The following is a 23,181-nucleotide window of genomic DNA, read 5'->3' on the forward strand; positions in this document are numbered from 1 at the left end:
GTTTAAAGGTTTAGGGTTTTATAGTTGCATAAATATTATTTTTACTGAGATTGTAAATATATCCTGGATGGGGAAGAACAGAGTTCAGCAAAATTCTAGCAAGAGTGAGTGGCTTTGGTTTTAGGGAGCTCTGTATCCAAGGATTTTCCAGCTTTAGTTCTGGAGGAGTTGCACTACCCCAAGCAGAACCAGTGCACAATTTGGGGGTCCTCCTGGACTTGTGGCCCCTGTTCAATGAGTGGGCAGGAGGGTTTTTGCACAACTCTGCTTGTGCATCAGTGGCACCCTTTCCTGGGCCGGGAGGCTCTGCCTACGGTCCCTCATGTCTTAGTCACTTCCCAAATGAATTACTGCAATGTGTTCTATGTGGGGCTACCCTTGAAGAGCATCCAGAAGCTGCAGCAAATGCAGAACGCAGTGGCACAAGCAGTTACAAATACACCTTGGTACGCACACATTACACCTGCTCCATGAGCTGCGCTGGCTCCAGGGGTCTTCCAGGTGCAATTCAAGGTGCTGGTTCTCCCCTAAAAATCATTTCATAGCATAGGATCAGGTTATTTATGGGACTATTCTCCCTGGTTGTTCCTACCCATCCCTTGGATCCAGTTAAGGAATGTCATCTTGCGGGACCCAGGAAGTGAGCCTTTTCTGTGGCTGTGCCTGTCTCCCCCCAAGATTAGATTGGCTCTGACCTGCCAGTTTTTCAGAAGGCTCTTAAGATGTGAATGTGTTCCCAGGCATGGAGGTCGGAGTGTTAATTAGAGCCCATGATGTGGTTATTATTTGTTTATACTGGTTTGGCTCCTTGGCTGTTGTTTATGTTCTTTGTATTATGTTTTTATATTATTTTTAAATGTTATAAGCAACCCAGGGTCGCTACTGTGAGATGAGTGGTTATATATATCGAATCAATCAAACAAACAAACCTGGTATATGCTAATTGTATTGCCTTTGTGTAATCTGAATTTTTGTTTCATACATAAAATTGGCCATGGAGTACATGAATTCACAAATCGCAATAAACCTTTACATAATATTTGTTATTAACTGTTGGATTTAGAAAACAGCCCAAAACGAATAAATACATTTTGACTTACTTCTACAAATACAGCCAGCAAAAGAGAAAACAGCCCAAAACTTCGTTTCTTTCCTATCTTTCAGTGAAGCGTTACTACGCTGGAAACTCACTTCCTCCAGAAATAGGCCAACAGGCAGAGGAACAGGAGACAATCTGTTAAAGCAGAGATTTTCTGGTTTGGCAACTTGAAGATGTGTGGACTTCAACTCCCAGAATTCCCCTGCCAGTATGGTAGCTGGGGAATTTTGGGAGTTGAAGTCCACGCATCTTCAAGTTGCCAAGGTTGAGAAACACAGTGTTAAATCATCGACCGCCGCTCCACACCCACACTTCCTCTCTGCAGGCGACGCCGCGGACGACTCCAGTGTATGCCGAGACTACATCGGGTACGAGGGGGCGCTCGCGCGGCCATATCCACTACGAGCGCCGTGGGATGACGCCATCAGAGAGCGTCACCAGTTGAGTCTGTCAGGAGCAAGTATGTCGCCGCCGCCGCTCTTTAGCTTGCCGGAGGCGCGGTTGCGTTTCGCGGTAAGTGGGAGACTGCAGCCGGGCGGGGTGAGAGGCCGCCCGGTTGGATTTCCGATAAAATGCGAGTAATGATGGCCTCCCCGTTCAACGTTTTGAATGGAGAGATTTTCTCTCTGGCGGACTGCTCACCTGAGAGAAACCAACGGCCCCACACTTAAACCCTCAGCAACGGGCGTAAAAAGCAATCTTAATGACGGTCCCCCTGCTTATTGAGATTTGCTCTTTAAAATAAGCTTCGAATTTTAACCTCCGTGATAGAAATTATTCCTGTGATTCAGGCAGAATAGTTTAGGCCTTGAGTGAACTTACAGACGAGTTTGTGCTCTTTAGGTGCTTTGTGCTGCAGTTTTTATCATCCTCGATTATTAGTCGTGCAGCCTGGAGCTTATGAAGTTAACTAGTGTAAATCAGTCAAATAATATTCCATCCTCTAAGAACGAGCAACGGTGCAAAGGTACTGCTTATCTCTTGCTGGTAATCCAGCACTTGAGCCTTGGTATAACATGGACATTCTTTGTGCCATTTTCGGGTTCATATAAGATGTTACCTGATGTTTTGTCAGTGTGTGGGCTATTGTAGAGTTCAAAACTTTGTGTAGCCAGTGTGTTTCATTTATATTTCATCTGTAAGTTACCACAGCTAGTGTACCATATCTATATTCAGTCAGTGTTCAGAAGTTTTGCAGAAGTTGAGTTGTAGGTTAATACATATCAGTGTAATTACATTACTTCAGAAATTTAAAACGGTGAGTAGGGATCCCCAGGGGGTTCATTACCAATTTGAGGGGTGTGTACTCATTCCTGTTCTGCCTAGCTAAGCTTGGCTTCCCATCACAAGGTGTTGTGCCAGAACTGGAAGAGGTGCTTGGAGCAGACATGCAGGTTCAGCATCAGCCTAGCATGACATGCCCCAAGAAGAAGTTTAGAGTTGCTCTTGCAAGTTGGGGACATGAGCCTAGGTAAGAACACCTCGGTCCTGGCTGCATCACCTTGTGGCATAGCGGTTGCTGCTGCAGGAGCAGGTGCTGCAAGTGCCAAGGCCATCAAAAGAGAGCCCCAGCCCTGGACAGTTCTGACAGGTGTTCAGCTTTTGGTATAGAAGCCACCCTTGCACACCCAACTGGATTGTTGACAGACTGCACTCCTGTTCTGCTTGGATGAGCTCAGAGGCTTAATTTATTATTTTACAGCATCGCAGAGGTTCTAAAACTCTTTGGGGTTGTGATGCTGTAAAATAATAAATGAAGGCTCTCGCCTTATCCAAGCAGAGGTAAGGTAGGTCCCAGGAGAGTGATATTTATGGCATCTTGAATTTCATGATGGAAGAAGGTTGTAAATGTAATTTTGATGTAGATTTTCTAAAACAGAAACATATTCCTTTAATATCTGATATCAAATAAGTTATTTCTCATTTTTATCTTCTTAGAACTCTACCCGAGATGCACTCAAAAACAAAACAATTAAACCTTTATTGAGTGCATTCATCCAGATACCTGGAAGGTAAATTTCAGTTTGATTTGTTGTATAACAAAAATATGTGTATAGTATTTTTATTGAAATTGAAAGTTTTGGCAAAACAATCTAATATTTTTATATATTGCTAGTGAAAATGAAAAAAGGTTTACACTGGATCAAGCTTTCAGAGTTGCTCTCGAAGAAGAAATTGTGAGTATTTTTTTATTAACTGTATATGTGGATTAATTGCGTATCTTGATTGATGTCATTCTAAACTATATATATATAAATACTTTTACAGTTTCTGGAAGTAAATACTGTCAACTGAAGTAAGTTTGAAGTGTGTGGGTGGTCTGATCTCAAAACAAGGTTGTTTCATCCAGAATGTCTAGAACACTTCAAATTGTGTCCAATTCAAAGGATCTACTTCTGCAGGTGCCCAACTAACCCTGGAACTGCATGACCAGGAGGAAGTTGAGCATTGTACCAAGGAGGAACAAAGCATTCTGTTCCTGAATCAATGAGTTTTGTGCATTTATATTAGTTACAATAAGCTTTAAATTCTACTAGACTATACTGTTACAAACCCATGAAGCAGCTTAACATTATTGTTTCACTTAAGTATCATATGTGGGAAGGTCAAAAGTGTAATTGGTGCATGCTGTTGTGCTTTACCTTTAGCCCTGGCCCTACTGTTGCATAGATATTCTAGTCCATGTCATCCATACACTTCTTTGGTCATTAAGGCAAGGAAGTCTCTAAATGCATATCTTTATATGTAGAGGCATCCTGGCTTCAGAAGCCTTAGTTGCACAGATTCTGTGGCCCAAAGAAGCCACTGTTCATACATGTTATTTACCTTGCATGAAGTTAGAATTGGAATCAAGGATGCTATACAGGTAAACCTTGCTTAGCGATTGCCCTGGGCAGTGTCCATTTGAAGTTATGACAGTGATGAAAAAGTAACTTTGCAACCAATGTCCACATATATGACCTTCGCAGCAGTCTCTCTCTCAGTCACATGTTCACCATTACAGTCAGTTAGGATGCGTTGTCCTGTGCCTAACCTGTTCCCCCCCACCGCCCCGCAGAGTGGAGAGATTGCCTGAACAAGCAGCCTCTTCCTGAGCTGCTTTTCTCCTACAGCACAGTGCTTTCCTAAGGGGAAGTTAACAAGCTGAGCTTTGTGAACTTAATTAGTTTGCTTGTCTGTAACTGACAAGACTTTAATCAGTTTCACACCTTCCTCTTGCTTGCCTCCTAAGTACTAGGGGCTAGGCAAACAGCCAACACCAGCATATTCCTTTTGATGTGCATTCCCCATTTTTTGTCTGCTTACTCTCTTGTAATCCCTTCCTCTCCAATGCTGTAAAGCAAAGGAAAGCTGAAGTAAAATTGTAAGCACAGTCACGGTCATGTGATTTTCATTTAGTGACCGTGTCACTTAGCAGCCGAGTTGCTGGTCCCAATTGTGGTTGCTAAACAAGGACTGCCTGTATGTGGCTGAGCAAGAGAAGTAATTAAGCTGCTTGTTTCTTTTCTGTATTGTATCATTAATACCATTACGAGTTAAATATTAATGAGTCTTGTTATCAAATCCCAATCTACACCCAATATGACCCTAAGATTTCTCACCACCTGCACTCCTGGAAATAAAACACTGTATTCTGTCCCAAGTGTCATACGCTTCCATTCTTGATGGCTTTTCACCAAAGTAAATTATCTTTTTTTTTTTTTAGATAAATAAAGCTTCGTGTGAAAATGTCTTGGCTATCATTTCACTTGTTATTAATGGGGTCATAGAAGGTGAGTCTGTTTGCCTATTTAAAAAGGTGAGAAGTGCTTTGAAATCAAATGTCATGACTAGAATGTATATTAATTCAAAAACTATTTTATACTGTTTATATTACCTAACACATAGCATACACAAATATTGCATTCTGCAAAATACCTTTATTAGTTCAGTTCAATTTGTCACTGAATAAATCTCCAGTTTTATACTACTTTTACATTTTGTCCAATGCCGATTTGTTATTATATGCAGTCTGTATAACCATGCATACTATACATTTGATTGTCACAACTGAGTCTTCTTAAAGAAAAGAGAGGAAATTGTAATGGGATTAGAATTTTTGTCTATGTTATACTTGATAATGCTGCTAAATTAAATTCAGTGTGAGGGATGTATTTATATGATCTCATTGATCCATTAGGCAGGTGATTTCTGATCACAGTGAATGGTAACAAATGTACAAGTTGAGGTAGCCACTGCTTCATAGTGGAATATTTCAAATCTATGCCTTTCTCCATTGGCATTTAACATTCCAGAATGTAGATTCTGGAATTTGAATGAGTTTGTTGAATCTGGGATTACAGTGCTTCGTCACAGCATGCTAAGTAAAGCAATAATCTAATGAACATTGTTCTGATTACCACTGCAGTTCAGTAGCTTTAGCCACGCAATTTAGCTTGCCTACTTTAAGACAGGTTATGAAGACATTGCTTAAAATCTGCAGTATCAGGAAAATACTTTAAATTTTCTAAAATGTTACAATATTTTTAAAGGCAGTTTATATCAAACAATGAAAATCAAGTTCTATTTTACTGTTAGTAACCTTAGCAAGACTCTGGAAAAATGCCCATTGTTACTTTTTGTTAAAGAAATCATTTTGGCAGACATTATATAAACAGATTCTGTCCCATGAAGGTATTTGTACTGCATCAACCCCTTTTGTGCTCTTGGGAGATGTTTTGGATTGCCTTCCTTTGGATCAGTGTGACAAGATTTTCACCTTTGTGGAAAAAAATGTTACTACATGGAAATCAGTAAGTATCATGAAATTTGATAAGTTTCAAAAGTTCATTTTTGTAGTAAGTTAATAGGTGAATAATTTGGTTAGCATGTAAGAATTATGTAAAACAAATGGATATGCTGTTTGGAATAATACATACTGATTTGTGGTAAGAAACATGCATGTTTGGTGGAATATGGTGATGAGTTTAGTAATTTAAAGTGTTGTGATTGATTCATAGCATAGATTTTTCAAAAAATTCTGCAGTTCTAAATAAAAAAAGTAGCATTCTAAATAGGTTCACAACCAATCTTAACTAGCTGCTTCATCCAGTATGCATCTAAAAGCCTTATATGGTACTTCCAGGTCATATATGGCTCTGCAGAATAGCTGCTATTTATGTTCTCTAGCCTTTTTCTTATACAAAAGAGGCAGAGATAAGTGTCTCTTTGCCTTCATGTTGACAGAGAAAGAGAATCCTTCTTCAAAGAAAAAGCACCTTTCCACTTTCTGAAAGGAGAAAGGAATATTTCTCTTTGCTCAGAAATACTTGAACAAGGAATCTGAAATGGCAAGAATGCATTGGTACCTTCCTCAGAAAAGAACTTAATTCTCCTTATCAGTCTGTATTAATTGATTAAGTGTTTAATCATTTAATCTGTCGACTGCAGGGGAGAAGTGCAAGTAGTTTGGAACCAAGCATTTTTGAGCACTGGGTGGGATTCTGAAATGAGATAAAAGTTGGGAACTTTCAAAAGCTTGATTAAGTCCATTGGCCAGAGACTCCCTGTGACTGTAGTAGGTGCACAGCTTAGCAATTTGCCTAGATCCAGCCTTCTCTGAATGTTTAACCACAGTGGTTGCCACAGTGACTTTCATTAGTATTGCTTGTTTTGCTCACAATGGCCTCTCTCGGAGAAGTTCTTAGATACTTATAAGTGGGTTCATGGATTAAAACATACATGTAACTCATTGTGCTACTTCATTTTTATCAGCTTTTTTAGGACTTAGTATAAAGCGTTCAGGGTAACTAGTCTTTAAAACCACAAATGATTTTCCAAAGACATCAAAAGACTATCTGTCCCTAAAATAAAATTGCTAGAAGTGTGAATTGTATCTGTGTTACAAAGAGCTCTTGTCTTCAGCTTAGTTATTCCCATTGGCAAAGTGCAATACTTACTCAGGGATAGGAAAACTCCTTATAATAAAAGAGTTTGCCTTTGCAGTTCTGGGGAGGTTAAATCAACGTTACATGTCCTCCTAAACTTTGTTTTCTGAAGCACATTCTTTCATCACCCTGATTTTATGTGTCACAATCCATTTTTTTGCTTGCCAGTTCATACCCCCAAATAGGTACACATACAAACTTAAAGAAGGTCAAATTTTGTATAGTAGCTTGTTAGATTAAAAAAGAAGAATATATAGTTGGCATAAAACTGTTTCTTGAGTCTTTTTAACTGTGTTGGAATACATTTGTTCTGTGAGGTTAAGTTTGGGCTTATTTTGTGATCATACCATCTTGATATGTATGTATATGATTGGTGATTGATCAAAAGAAAGTTATTTGATTTGCCTGCTTCTTACCATTGTTTTGAACTAATAATTTCTTGACCACAACACCACAACATTGGAATAATCTTAGTGTGATGCATGTCAGCTCCTGCTCTGTCTATATGCCAACAAAAATTAGTTATGAAAATAGACATATTTTTATTTTGATTCTGCTTTTAAATTACAATACTGATTTGAAACTGAATGTTTAGATATATTTTGTGGTTTTGCATTTTTTATTTGTATGAAGTATTATTGCTGCTCTACAGTAAGTACAAAAGCCTATTGTAAATATTTAATAAATATGAACATACTCTTTCCTGTTTGCTTTGAATATATATTTTATTGCATGCATGAGAGACTATTCATAATCCTATTCTGGCTCTCTTTCTAGTGTAATTAACTGCACCCTGATTTTTAAATATCAATTAATTACATCTTGAATCATGTGTTATTTTTAGAACACATTTTACTCTGCAGGAAAGAATTATTTGCTGAGAATGTGTAACGGTAAGTAGTCTTTTTCCTAGCATTGCCAGAGAAGGTCATGCAGCCTGCAGTGCAGTTTTCAATACTGTTTGTTAAAACTCTACGCATGTCCTACTATAGCTGATCAATATCTAAAAACATAATTCTGTCTTGAAACGTTACTGGCTTATTTAGCAGTTGCTGCTTGACATATGCTGCATTTTTATTTGAACAATAAATATTTTTCTGCCTGGAAAAGAAGATAGAACTGTGTACATATGCAACTCAGTAACAGCATGATCTTAAGAATATTTACTCAAAAGTTAGTCCCAAATAGTTTACTTCTTGTCAGTAAGTGAGTTTCCAGGCATATGGAAAATAAATAGAAAAACAGTCAGGAGATTAAAGAGAATGCATGATTGTATTTGTGGAAGCTATCTGCTGCTTCCTGTTCGATATCATAGTCTATCCCTGTAAGATTTTTAAAATGTTAGAAACCTAAATACATATATCTTTTATCTCATTAAGACCTTTTAAGAAGACTGTCAAAATCACAAAATACAGTGTTCTGTGGAAGAATTCAACTCTTTCTGGCCAGGTTATTTCCTCTTTCAGAAAAGTCAGGTAATTTTTTTTTTTAAATGATAGCATGAACAACAATACAATGGACAGATTAATCCATCACATATTTTTCAAACCCAATTCTGTCCTAATTTTATAATAGTTATTTTATGTCTGTAATCTGCCATGTTCAGGAGATTTTTCTCCAAATTGTGTTAGACACCTTTGTCTGCATTGGGTTTTTTGTAACTGAAATAATGTGTGATTGTTTATAAACTGCTCAGAAAACTGTTCCATATAGTGTGACCTATGGTAATTGCAAATGTCACTCCAGATTATTTTGCCTGATCAGTTTTTTTTTTCCTACAGGGCTTAACTTGCAAAGTCAATTTAATTTGGAAAATATCACAGTTTTTAATACTAGTGAGCAAGACAGCACCCTTGGACAGAAGGTTATTTTTTTATTCTCTGTTATCTACGCAATATGGGAAACTTGTAGAAATGTAAATATAATAAGCAGGCTGTAATCCTCTCTAAAGAAGGAGCATGAAGTGATTTTAGAGATAGCACTGCAGTCTGTTATTTAATTTATATTGCACCCAAATCATATGACTCATGGCGGTTGTTCAAGGACCAGGTCTCATCCCATCTGGAAACCACCTGAGGGACCTTGGGAAGAAGCCTAGGGGGACTTGGCTTTCACTGGGAGAAATTTGCTAGCATAGATATTATTTTGCCAGTGGTGCAAGGGAGACATTATTTTCTCCAACCACCTCAGAAGCTGGAGGCCTCTTCACAAGCCTGAGGCTGCAGAGTTATTTCCTCTCCCAATGGAGAAGTGAAAAAAACTTTCCAGTTTGTGAAACCAATTTCAGTGGCCATTTTTAAAAACAGTCATGCTTTTTAAAATTGGTTGCTCAAACTGAACAGACCACTGAAGTCTCTCAATAGGTTATTGATTATTTATATTTCCAATTTGAAATAAGTATTGTGATATTATTTGCTTCTTCCAGTTTTAGTAATGACACAAGATGTTAGTACTTTGTTTTGAATGAATAGAACAGACTTCCACTCATGTAGATGTAATGGAAATTAATGTTAAATTCATTCTGTTACTTCAGCATGCCGAGGAGAGAGAGGAAGGAATGGAAGTAGAAGAAGGTGAAATGGGAGATGATGAAGCTCCTACAAGTCGGTAAGGATAAACAAGTTTCAATTCCCAGTTGTGAAATGAAAGAAAATGTATGGAATTACACCTGTTAAAAAGACTGCCCCATAACTTTTAAATTTGTTTTAGGATACCATTTTTATGAAAGTTTAGTAATTACTCAAATCTTATTAACTCTTTGGTGGTGGCTATGTATATTGGGATCCAAAGGTGTGTATCTACTGAACAAGCTCTCATTTCTGTGTTTATGTAATATTAACTGGACAACAAATGGAAAGGGATTATATGTATATATTTAAATAATGAATGAACTAAATTTATTTCCAGTGAATAGCCAGAGATATATATGAATAAATATATTGTTTGTCAGTTCCATTCCAATAGATTATAATCTGTACAGAAAATTCTGGTCACTTCAAGATTACTTCAGAAATCCTGTACAGTGCTATGAAAAGGTCTCATGGAAAACATTTCTTAAGGTATAGTACTTATATTTTACTTCCATTTATGGGTAAATATATATGTATTCCTTCTGGAATATTGCAGAATTATGTTTGGTCGCACAATCAGCCGAATATTTAGACTGGATTTGGCATTTTTGCCCAACTATCGAGTCCTTCCCAAGGACCTGGGACAGGCATCATCATCATCATCATATCCAGCCTTTTTTATAACTTAGGGAGGTGAACATACCCGATACTCCTGCCTCCTATTTTCCCCACAACAACCCTTTGAGGTGGGTTGGGCTGAGAGAGAGTGATTGGCCCAAAGTCACCCAGTCAGTTTTCATGCCTAAATACAATACTTATGAATAATTATCTTTGGATGCATTGGAGGCACGTTAATTAAGAACTGTAGACAACACAGTGCAATTGACAATTTACCTGCAGTGATTTTGTATGTAATGACAATCTAGCCTCCTTTTACTGGCAGTCATTTGTTAATGTTCTTGCATATAAAATGCATTGTTGGACAGTGGGTAATGGGAAATAAATGATAGTAATTAGCATCTTTTGCATCTGATCAAATCTCAGTTCTGCTTTGTGGCTATAATTTAAATGTTGTATTTTATGTCATCTATTTTAAAAGTACTCTGAAGAAGTATTAGCTGTCTTTGAGAGCTACAAGTTGGATGACACTCAGGCATCAAGAAAGAAATTAAAAGAGCTGAAAAGTGGAGGAGAACATGTTTACTTTGCAAAATTCCTGACAAGTGAAAAGGTATTTTTTTTTCCGGGCCCTAGAAGTAGATTTTATTGCAAGATGAATTCTGACTTAATCCTTACTACTGTAGATAATAATTCAGTTGGCAAGAAAATGATAGATTACCATCTGATTGTCTTGTCACTGAACTCCCTGGACCTATCAGGGCTTTGTTATTTCTCTTGGCTGATAGTCTCTCTGGGTTTCTCAGGAACCGTTGAAGGGAAACAACAGACAGTTGTCGCTCTGGGCTTTTCCGCTTGCACAGGGTAGATGGGTGAAAGAGAAATTGCTGGTGTTGTGAGACTTAGTTTCTAAACTAGCAATAAAGGCTGGAACATACAGGTAATCTCACTTAACAGTAATTGGGACAGGAATTTCTGCTGTTAAGCAAAGTGGTTGTAAAGCATGACATCACATGACCATGACTCTTAGCAACAGCAGTTCCGGCACTTCCAGTTACCATTGTTAAGCAAATCCTATGACCTTGTTAATCACGATATCACATCATCATTTGCAACCTCCTGCTGTTTTCCCCGTTGACTTTTGCTTGTGGGAAACCAGCAGGGAAGGTCACAAATGGCAATCATGTGACTGCAGGACACTGCAACATTGTAATCGTGAGCCAGTCACTGAGCATCTGGATCTCAATCATGTAACCACAGGGATGCTGCGATGGCCACAACTATGAGGACCAGTTGTAAATACCACCCATTCAGTGCCATTGTAAGTTTGGATGGTTGCTGAACAAGTGATCATTAAGCAAGGACCACCTGTATTTTGATTGGATTTAGCGTTGCAATGCAGTCATTTTGGGTAAAGCACAAAAAGAAAGATTTTTATTCAAAAAATACTTGATCCATTAGCTACAAAACCCACTTGTGACTAGATTAGTACATGATCAGGTTTATTGATGAGTGTGATGGCCAGGTGTCTCCCTGGAGTTATGTTTGTCACACCCACAGGTATTCAGCAACATGCACTTAAGATTCTTTCCTTTCCCAGAAATAACACTGTTAACATTTTATACAAATAAGATTAATGAAGTGAGTTTCTTTACATAAGTACATCTCAGGACTTTCAGAATTAAATTAAAGAGACTTTTCACATTTGACTATCCTTTTAGAATAAGGGTAGGAGAAAATTCATTTTTTAAAATCTAAGTTTCATACTTAAATCCAATATTTTACGTATGCACATAGTATCATCTCCAAAGAACAGTACACTGCAGCAATCTTCAAGTGTGGTTTTACCCATTTTTATTGTTACTGCCCCATTAATTTCATTTTGCTTAACTTTTCTATAATTAAAAATAGAAAACTGCAGAACACCTGTGTGTTTGTCTCTCTAACAGTTAATGGATTTACAGTTGAGTGACAGCAATTTTCGCCGCCACATCCTATTGCAGTATTTAATATTATTTCAGTATCTAAAGGGACAGGTGAAGTTTAAAAGGTAAGTGATGAAGGTATTTTAAATACATTTTAATAAAACTTTTTTATTCCTTTAATATATATGACTATCTATTCTTCTGTTAGAGCAGCTGAAAATCTAACTCACTGCAATCATTGTCTGCTTGTGTGAATCTGCCCCTAAATTCTATCCATTGGAAAGTATTTCTCCATGATCTAATCTAGGTTCTAAATAAAAAGAAGTTGAAAGATAATGCAGAAAGTGGGCTGTGTTTATACTTACTGTTCTGTATTTTCTTGGACCTTGCAATAGTTTTTACTCTGTCTTTTAAATAAATATCTGCACTGCTTTCATAGAAATTTGTATATCTGACATCTAGGCTGTTTTATTATTTTCTGAATGCGTATCTTGCATATTCAGATCATTGATGTTCTCAGCATGGGCACAGAAATAAGATGTAAACTAATGTAGCAAATTAAAAGTGTAACTGAATGCAACTCAGAGATAACTCATTGTAAAAAGAGAACATAACCTTCCCTGCAGTTAAATTACTGCAGTAAATTGAATAAAAAGGTCTGGTGCTGGAATAAGATTGGAGGAGGTGAGCCTCACAGAGAATGGAATTTTAAAGTAAGGATTACTTATTTTGCCTTAAGAACTGGGAGGCCCTGAAAAAGAGCCTCTGATTAAAGTATGCACACATCTTCAGCCTAAAAATAAAATGTTTAAACATGTTCCATTAAAACCAGTGAGGTTAGTATCTTTTGGTTGCATCAGTCTTCAAGTTTGCTGTCTTTCAGAGAGAAACAGTAACTACTGGTATATAACCATTTTTTAAAAAGAACTAATTCTCAGTATACTTAGCAAAATGCCTCCTATAGTTAGATTTCAGTCCTTTAGTCCAGCAGTAGCAGCAGGAAGGCAGACAATTTCATTGGATTCTTCCCTCAGCTTTTTCCCTCAGCTTTTTAAAAGCTACTTATAGGGTTGGGTTGGCCGTGGTGCTGTAGAATTAGTGAAAATTCCTTGCTTTTACCATCAGTGAGAGTATTTTGTATAGAACTCTGCTAAAGTGATGCTATTGCTGATGCTGTTGCTTTAAGAAAATCCTGAATCAAATCCACTGTGTGTGTCTGACTTATTGTGTGCCTTATTTCCTAGTTCAAACTATATTCTGACCGATGAACAGTCCCTATGGATTGAAAATACCACAGTGCTAGTTTACCAGGTCAGATCAATCGATCATCTTGTGCATTTTATTTTACAATGCTGCTTTTTGGAATAAACTTTTCATAAATGTTATTTTTTAGCACATACCATATTATACTCTGGCTTTATTGCTGAGCATAACATTTTCAGCTGCTGTGCTGCAACTTTTGATTTTTGTGGCTTCTTCTAATTACAGCTTCTTAAAGAAAACCCTCCAGATGGAGAAAGATTTTCCAAAATGGTGGAGGTGAGTGCTTTCTTCAAAAATTGAATTAAATTAGACTTTAGATAAGCACGATCAATTTTAATTGGACCTTATTATGGTAATGTGCTTTGAAGTTGTAATTCCTCAAAAGTAGAACTGTGGCACCCAGGTCTCCTGCCCACAGTAATCTTTGAAAAATAAATTAATGGTTTTTAGATTCTTGAATTCAGTCCTCCCACTGTTTTTTTTTAAATTCTGAACTTTTAAAATATGTTTATATATTTAATGGTTTTAACATTTATTGTGTATTAATTAGAGCACTTCTACTGTTCAGCAGTATAGAAAAGCTATATTTTTTGCTAATACTTGTTTTCTGCCTTTAAAAAACTATTTTTGTTACTGATATTATTATGTTTTGCTTTTATAGCACATATTAAACACAGAAGAAAATTGGAATTCATGGAAAAATGAGGGCTGTCCAAGCTTTGTGAAAGAAAGGTTGTATATATAAACATTTCTTTTTAATCAGCATTCCCATTATATGCTATATCAGTGTTTCTCAATCTTAGCAACTTTAAGCTGTATGAACTTCAACTCCCAGAATTTCCCAGAGAAACACTGTGCTATATAATCCTTTATACACTGTGTACAAACCTTACTTTCTAGGGATCACTAGAACATTCCCTTTTTTCTTCTACACCCTTTCATGGTAATTCTGGGTTCAGTCACATTGTTCTGACAAGGGGCAGGGCCTTTGCACTGGCTGTCAATCGTGGAATTCTGTCCCAGGGGAAGGATGGTTTGCTCCCCACTTCTCATTTCAGTGACAGCTTAAGATTATTTACTTAACTCATCCAGAGATTTGTGGGGGAACAATGGCTATATTGGAATGCTATGACAAATTCGTAACTATTTAGCATAAAGACAGTAGAGGCTGTGTTGGTGGGGCTAGAGCTGATTAATACTGAACTGGGGCAGCAGGAGAGAAAATGGTGAAGGCAGAATAGCTCTAAGATAATGACAATTTTTATAGCTAAATCCTTTAGTTTTTAACACTTAAACTGTAGGAACAGTTTGGAAAGAAAGAATCCACAAAATCTCTCATGCCTCCCTCCCCACAAGTTAATATTTTTTTCCTAGATAGCCTATAAGGAAAGCAGTCTCTCTTCTGATTCATTCAGACCAAGTACCAATGTGATGTTGACAGTGCCTTTATGCGAGCCATATAAGCTAGCTTTTCTGTATTAGCTGTTTGTTGATTTGCAGGCTCTTCAGTCTATCTCACCTGAAGGTGGTAGAGATCTTATCTTACACAATTTTCAGACTAGCTATGAATCTCCCTAACTTCTTAAGTGGGCTATCTTAGTAACCTTATTTTTATTGTATACTTTCATTTATTGTATTTATGGTACACCTGTTCTTCTTGTAAGGAACTCAAAATGACCTTTTAGGCATAGGAAGAAACACAGAATCACTTTGAGTTGACAATTAATTGCTTAAAATAACCTAGTTATAACTGCACAGCTTTTTGACTATAAATCCTACACTTACGATAGTTCTTAACTCTAGCATCTTCTTGCTTTGTAGACAGAGTGATTCCAAGCCAGTAAGACCTTTTGTGCGAAAGAGACCAGCTCCTGAAGATTTCCTGGGGAAAGGACCTAACAAAAAAATTCTAATGGGGAAGTATGTTCAGTCCTTCATTAATGTGTTTCTTCTTTTGTATTGCAAATTAAATGATGTGATATTGCAAGGCTGGAAGTACATACTTAAATTGTGAATGTTAAAATCTGCTTTTCCGTATAATTTAAATTGGAAAAGCCATGGAGAATTAAGATCTGAATCTACACATAGGGTGGGCTGAATGTCAGTGAGATAAGATTGAAATGTAAGATCAAAGCACGGTTGAGCAATAGCTCCCTTGTCTGGGAATTAGAGCAGTTACTTGCTTTGGCTGGGGATACATTCTCCTTGAAGGAAGAGCTGTGCACTCTCTGAGTGCTTTTAGCATTATGGTTGTTAATGGAGGCAGAAGTGGCTTCCATGGCAAGGAGGGCCTTTTCCCACCTATGGCTGATCCATCAGCTATAGCAGTTCCTGGATATAGGTCAGCAACTGTATGCTAATAAATCCAAAACTGGACCATTGCAATAACCTGCACAAGCCTTACCCTTGATGTTGGCCCAGAAATTGTAAGCTAGTGCAAAATGCCATGGCTTTAAATTGTTGAATGTGGCGCTTTACCATGTATATACAGTATTATACCTGTTGGAACTGGATGTAGTTTGCAACTAAAGAAAGTTCAAGATTCTTAAGACATACAAAGTTGTGTATGACTGAGGATCTGAATATCTAACATCACCTTCCTTTTGTTTGTACTGCCTGGTAGTCTTTGACATTTTAAAAATGAATAATAGCCGCAGTGGTAGTAGTAGTAATAGTAATATAATTTGTTTTCATCTTTATGTCAATTATTTGTTTTTTAATGAATTGTATCTGGTTTGGACTACTTTTAATGATTAAAGATCAGGATAAAAATGTATAAATAAAATAAAAATCTTACACAGATTTTTCCCCTTATTTTATCCATATTAGAATTGCTTGTTAAATCATTTCTTATTTTAGAAACAGCAGAGCATAGAATTAAACACTCACAGCCTGTGAATCTAAGAGACTCTTACTACTACTTATATGGAAAGTTTTGAATAACAGCATTGTTGTTCGTTGATGGTGCTAGTGTGAGTGGTATAGAATCTCATCCATCTCACACCCATGCATACATACATACATACATTCTTGTATTTTGTTGAAGAGTAGTTGTCTTTGGAAATACATGAATCACAAAATATAAAAATACAGTAATGTGTTTTGTATTTTGGTTTACAGTGAAGAATTGACTCGGCTGTGGAATTTATGCCCTGATAACATGGAAGCATGTAAATCTGAGAGTCGGTGAGTATAGAGTGTATGTTCTAGTTCTGGCAACACAGGTGCTTCCTAAACTAATATTCTAGTTACATTAATGCTACAGATCTATGGGGTTAGCAGATGATTTTTCTAATCATTTTCTCATCAAAGCTGATGCATAAATTGGGGATCCTGCTGAAAGAACAGGTATAACCTTGTACCACAGTTGAGGGGAACAGGAAATACCTGATAATCAGTTATGGTCCTTTTGCTTGATTTTTGATGCCCTCCCTCCCTCATCTCCCACAATAAGAGTGCCTTATTCACTGGGTCTCCAGTCCCTAGAGTGGCTTTTGGATGACTATTAGGATGGGATAGTTGCAGTTCTATCCCTTTTCCATGGATGAAGCACTGTACGTTATGTGAAGGATATTCACGCTTAACCTTTTTGGATTCTGTCAAGACTTATCATATGTCATTGATTAGATTTTTTTAAACAAATTGATAAATTAATGCCCATCCATATTTTTCAAGACAGTTAGGTTATTTATACATGAGCAAATGGTTGCTTCTTGGGAAAGAGTATGTAGTAGAGTGCAAGACACAGCATACTGTATCAATTAATGTGAAAATAGATAAATGATAATTCAGTGCTATAGTAGGTTCCTTACCAGCTTAATGTCATGTTTCATGACTTGCAAGATTAAAGGTGGGTTACCTCTAGCCCACAAAGACTTATATGAAGCATTTTCCCAACCTCCCCAGGTTCCTTCCTTGTGGTTAGGAGTGTTTTTGTTGGTGCTGGCAGCTAAAGCACCTGCATTTGTGATTATGCTTTAGCTGTCCTGTAACTTTCTCCTCTAGGAAGAAGTAGAGGAAGGCCAAAACCCAGCAAGAGCTGGATTCCAACTGCAGTGTCCACAGGAGCTGGCTCTGCTATAAGTCTATGTAGGACAAAGCAGGAAGTGATTAGTTCATTACTTTCTTGTGTGGGTTGCCTGTCTTCATCTAGGAAGAGGCAAGGAGACATTCTTTTGTGCTTCTGGCCAGGGCTTCTGGGGAAACTGGATTGGTTCTCCACCTTGCGCTAGCTATTGTAGTAATCTTATTCTAATGTAATTAACTCTGCTATAATTTGATAATTTAATCTGCATGAAATGTTTTTTCAAATGAAAGTATGTGCATTGTGATATGCTACATAATAATAAAAGGAATAATCTCAATAACTTACTGAATTACACAAAGGATTTCTCACTCTGAATGTAAAGAGGCTGAAGCAGAAAAATCAACATTTTCATTGCTATTTTATGGAGAGGGGGCAGTAATTTTAAGAAATTACAGTTAAAATCTAGACATACCATTCCCTCCCTCCAAATTAAGCATTTCCTTTCTCTTTATTTCCCAGAGAATATATGCCAACATTGGAAGAGTTTTTTGAAGAAGCTATAGAACAGGCAGATCCTGAAAACATGGTTGATAAAGAATTTAAGTATGTTCCACAAATCATTTTTTTCATAGTTCTGCTTTTTCAGGTGTATATTCAAAACATTTTGACTAGTATGACATAATAAGAGAATACTTTTTTGCCCCCTAATTATCAAATAGCAGTCTAATTCTTATTTTGTTAACATAGGGCTGTGAATAATTCTAACTATGGCTGGAGAGCATTAAGACTATTAGCACGAAGAAGTCCTCACTTTTTTCAGCCAACCAATCAACAGTTTAAGAGTTTACCAGAATACCTCGAAAACATGGTCATCAAATTAGCTAAAGAATTACCTGTAAGTAATAGTGTCTAATACATAAAATTATTTATAAAATTCTGTGCTTTTGATTATTATAATGAATGCACTGTTTTAACTGAAATAATTAAAATATAAACATGTAAATATAAAATTTTATTTCTTTATAGTCACATAAAACTTTTTCTATCTGTATTTACTGTGTATGCTTTTAAAGTATAAGTAAAACAGTTTTGAGAAACTTTAGAGCTGTGATGAACCTATATAGTTCCTCTCCTGCTGTTACTGAAGTATGTTAAGGTCCTAACATGAAATTGTGCTGTAAATCTATCCAGTCAGAAGTAAGTTCTACTGAGTTCAGTGGAATCAACTTCCAGATTCTGATACCTTCCAATCTCATTCTGTATTTAATCATATAAATATTTATAGTAAAATGAATAAATACGGAGCAGTATAGTGAGTATGGTTAAGAAAGCCAACAAAATATATTCTACTTAAGTTCTGCTATCTATTTCAACTTATCATCACTCAACTTTGCTATTCATCTGATGCATGAAATATGTATTTTAGCATACTGGCTATCTATAAGAACACAAAAAGAAAATTTATATTAGGAGAAAGGCTACCTGAAGGCTTGTAAATTTTCATTTGACCAAGTATTTTGGAAAATGGAGTAATACTTTAGGAAGTTCCTTTACCCTGTACTTTTTCTCCCCTACTTCATCTCCCCAAATCTGTCCTATTCCAAATGGTATAGATGACCAAATTTTAGTTCCCGCCATCTCTTTTCATTCACTATTCATTTAACACTTAAAGAAGTAACAACAATATTGGGACCATGTTTTGTGATAGGGTATTTTTGCCTGTAATTTCATAATGCATTTGCCATACAAATTGTCATGTTTTGTTTGTGAATAGAGATCTCTGCAGAATAGTACAAAACATTCAGATTTCCATATTTTTTTTCTTAGGTAATGGTGATAGCCTTTTAAGAAGATTATATATTTTGTACTTCATTGAAGGATTTTTTTTCCCATTTCACATTCTTTCATGAAAAGGTCCATATTTCAGTTTGGATATTCACTTGGCCAATATAAAGGGCAAAAAATGGACAGACAGGAATTTGTCTTGGCAATGAAGTTTTGAATGAGCTCTAGGAAGTTTATTTGTATTATATAGAAATATTTAGAAATATTTTTAAATGTTTTTATTGCAGTGAGATATTATTTCTATCATCCTAGCAGTTTTGTATGATAAAGAACAGTTTATTGTACCTGAGCTTCAGAAATGCAATGGAACATAGTTTGAAAAGAAAATTTAGTTTTTTATTCTTTATTCAGTGTTTATAATGTTTTTGTGGTACTTGGCCTCTGTGAAAACAAAAATCCTAAGTGTATATAATTTCCAAATGTTTTCTAAACTTCCTTTCATGTGCTCAAGACACCACCATGTGACAATTTTTTGACCAAGTACATCCAGTGATACTCAATTCTCTCATTATAGCCTCCTTCTGAAGAAATTAAAACAGGCGAGGATGAAGATGAGGAAGATAATGATGCTTTATTAAAAGAAAACAATGAAAGTAAGGCTGGATTCTTGGGCTTCTCCGTTTCCTTTGACACATATTGCAAAAAAGGAGTATGTGAACAGAACATTTTCACCAAGTTCCTATTTACTGCCTCTGAGTTGCAATTCAGAATGCAGAGTCTCACTATTTATGTTTCCTTGGAAGCAGAAAAGATATGTCCTGTGCTGCAACTTCATACCTTCTTTAGAAGATGGCCGCTCCGATTGACATTTCATCCAGCGTTACTGTTGGATAACCCATGGCACATTCATAAATCCTTAGAATACTTTCTTCTTTAAAACCCTTTTCAGATTTATTATAGCTTCTTTTGATTAATTACTTTTCTAAAATGGCATCCCTTTTTCAGAAGTTGCATCATCTTTGAAAATTAATTTCCACCTAAAGGAATCAGTAATAAAGCGCTGCGGGTTAAACCGCTGAGCTGTCGATCGGAAGGTCGGCGGTTCGAAACCGCGCGGCGGGGTGAGCTCCCGTTGCTAGTCCCAGCTCCTGCCCACCTAGCAGTTCGAAAACATGCAAATGTGAGTAGATCAATAGGTACCGCTTCGGCGGGAAGGTAACGGCGTTCCGAGTCGTCATGCTGGCCACATGACCCGGAAGTGTCTATGACAACGCCGGCTCCAAGGCTTAGAAACGGAGATGAGCACCGCCCCCTAGAGTCGGATTCGACTGGACTTTACGTCAAGGGAAACCTTTACCTTTACCTAACATAGAGCAAATGTTGTCATAGGAACACTCACCTTCCAAGTTCCATTTCTGTCTCCTTCCCAATTTGAGAAACTGGCTGCCTATAATCTTGGCGATTTTTTTTTTAGATGGTTATTCCTACTGCTGAAATTCATTTGCATGATTCCTTCCTTCCCTATTTCACATGTGATTATTTTATATTCAATTTATGTTCAGTTTTGACAGCATGAATTTCATTACTTTTTCATTAATTAATGCTTCCCTAATCAAGATAGTGTCCTAACAGCCAGGAACCATGCTGAGATGAGGAATAGGTCTCTAGTGTTTATTACCGCTACATTAGATAGAAAATCCTAACAAACTGAAGAAGCATGGGAAAACCCAGACAGATAAACCCCAAAAGTCAAGGCGGGTCTGATCTGTGTCTCTTTGAATGGCTGCTCAACTCCTCACTACTACGCATGCGTTTTCCCCCCTGGATAGAGGCCCCCTCCTGCTCACCATCAGTGCTCATGACAGATAGCTTTGTTTTATAATTTTCTTCTGTACATCTGCTCTACTGCACTTTCCAATTTTGGCATTTTATGTTGTTATTAATTTGAGTAGCCATATTCTCTAGCTTAGTCCGGCTGAAATTTACCTCCCTACATCTCAGTCCCACTCACTTTTGATCAGATCTGGCTAATCACGTTTTCATTTTCAATACTGTCCCTTACCAGTACCATATACTTTGGAAACAACTTCTCTCTCCACTGTTCAATTTTCATTCTTTGCTACTTTGTTATTTCTAAAATGAATTGCAGATTAGTATGTTCAGTATTAAACAGGCGAAGGGCCATTCCCCATTAGATTTTTGTGTGTTTGTTTTTTGTTGTTGAGATGTCTGAATGCATTGTATGTTTGGGGAAAACATCTTCAGTGTTCATAGAGGCAGCTTATTTTCAAAATGGTTGCTAAAAACTGGATGCATTATTTTATGCTCATGTTAATTTGTATCATCTTAGAATATTATTTTAGTAGCACAGAATATTAAGTAATACTAATTGTTAATATCTTTGTTTATTAAAATATGTCATTCCTATAGTAGATTTAAGAGTCAGATAATTTCTTAGGCATGTTTTCAGCACTTTTTGTATGTATTGGAATGTAAATAAAACTTTGCCCTTTACATCATGCTCTGATAAACTTTAGCTGTTATCTTGAACTTCTGGTGAAAAACAAGTGTCAGTTTTGAGAAACAAATTCATTTACTGCCCAACTATTGAACAGCATTGTCTAAACCTTGCTCATTTTTGTTTTAGGTCCAGATGTTCAACGGGACAAGCTTGTAACAGGAGAACAAATAGAATTATTTGCTAGCAAACTTGGTGAATACTGGAAAGTCCTGGCTCCATATTTGGAAATGAAAGACTCTGATATAAGGCAGATTGAATCAGATAGTGAAGATCTGAAGATGAGAGCTAAGCAGTTGCTTGTTACTTGGCAAGATCAAGAAGGAATCCATGCTACTATGGAAAATTTGATTACTGCATTGAACAAAGCTGGGCTGAATGACCTTTCTGAAAGCTTAACCAATGACAGTGAAAACAATAGCTAATTTGAAAATAGCTTTTTAATTAAAACAATGGCTATTCTTACTGAATGTAATATTTGATAGGGCAGTTTAATTTGATGAACAATAAATTCTTTTAATAATTGTCTAGAAATTCTGCAAAGAAGAGAATTAGTACTACTGATTAACTGACCCTCTGAAATCCTTAGGATATGGAAAAGTAGAAAATACATTTTCACATGTGTGTTATGAAAGAGATTTCTTTAATATAATTTAGAATGTTCTAAGGGCTCAATCTCAAACTAATTCTTCCACAAATTATATGCAAGCACTCAATTTCTTTACTGAAAAACTGGCAAAGGAAATTGCTACTTGTTTGCTAACAAGCTTTGCATATGGGAAATCAATAAGGACTACATTACTGTTAGGCTATGATATGCATATAGTCTGTTGTAATGAAGTGCCTCCAAATGATTATGTTGATAGCTAAATTACAGCTAAATACTTGACTTTGTTCATTCTGGCTCAAGCTTTTTTAAAAATCAGGCACAATGCTGGGGAAAGAGTAAATTGGTAAATTGGTTAACGCTGGGATTATGGTCCTAATCTTTCATAGTTTGAAAAAAATCACATATTTAAGAGAAGGGTGCAGATATTCTTCCCATTAGACAACTAAGTTGTGCTGTTGCTTGATAGAACCAATATAAAATTCAGGAGTAGTGGACCCTATCACTATGTCGAGTATCTGGATAAATCTGTTTAAAAAGCATTTTGTTGAGCAAAATAATTCTAGGTACTCTAGTTTGGCCTTGTGCCTATGTGAAATAAGCCATAGCAATTAGTGGTCAAATAACTTTGCACCCTAATGTATGCATCTTGACACTGAAGGAGGGCCAATTATATCCTACCTGATTTATTCACAGAATTCTGTGGCTTTTATATGCAAAAAACTTATACAGAGATATTTCAATTTTGCTCAACTTCTGGAAGGTTAACTTCTGTCCAGTACTGTTATCTGCTGAAGTAGGTAATGCTGGTGCAAAGAAATTCAGTGTGAAGAACATACTGC

General features: G+C 36.6%; 1 protein-coding gene across 1 annotated transcript; it reads left to right on the plus strand.

The window, feature by feature from the left end:
- The first annotated feature begins 1,508 nt into the window (after positions 1-1,508).
- On the plus strand, positions 1,509-22,628 carry THOC1 (THO complex subunit 1). Its single transcript, XM_063299158.1, has 21 exons — positions 1,509-1,612; positions 3,038-3,111; positions 3,216-3,276; positions 4,806-4,872; positions 5,774-5,892; positions 7,871-7,919; positions 8,406-8,501; positions 8,808-8,890; positions 9,560-9,633; positions 9,977-10,085; positions 10,696-10,827; positions 12,164-12,264; positions 13,384-13,450; positions 13,628-13,678; positions 14,064-14,134; positions 15,224-15,322; positions 16,523-16,588; positions 17,949-18,032; positions 18,177-18,324; positions 19,789-19,867; positions 21,862-22,628. The coding sequence occupies exons 1-21, from the start codon at positions 1,562-1,564 to the stop codon at positions 22,155-22,157; spliced, it is 1,977 nt and encodes a 658-aa protein (XP_063155228.1). The 5' UTR covers positions 1,509-1,561; the 3' UTR covers positions 22,158-22,628.
- The last annotated feature ends 553 nt before the right edge of the window (positions 22,629-23,181 follow it).

Source organism: Candoia aspera, chromosome 3, assembly GCF_035149785.1.
Source record: "Candoia aspera isolate rCanAsp1 chromosome 3, rCanAsp1.hap2, whole genome shotgun sequence".
NCBI lineage: Eukaryota > Metazoa > Chordata > Lepidosauria > Squamata > Boidae > Candoia > Candoia aspera.

What these genes read in the sequence shown, in the direction of transcription:
- THOC1 (XM_063299158.1), top strand. Translation starts at nt 1,562, where the DNA reads ATGTCGCCGCCGCCGCTCTTTAGCTTGCCGGAGGCGCGGTTGCGTTTC. An exon ending in CCACAGTGCTAGTTTACCAG is followed by an intron (nt 13,451 to 13,627) that starts GTCAGATCAATC and finishes TTCTAATTACAG; the next exon opens with CTTCTTAAAGAAAACCCTCC. An exon ending in GATTTTCCAAAATGGTGGAG is followed by an intron (nt 13,679 to 14,063) that starts GTGAGTGCTTTC and finishes TTGCTTTTATAG; the next exon opens with CACATATTAAACACAGAAGA.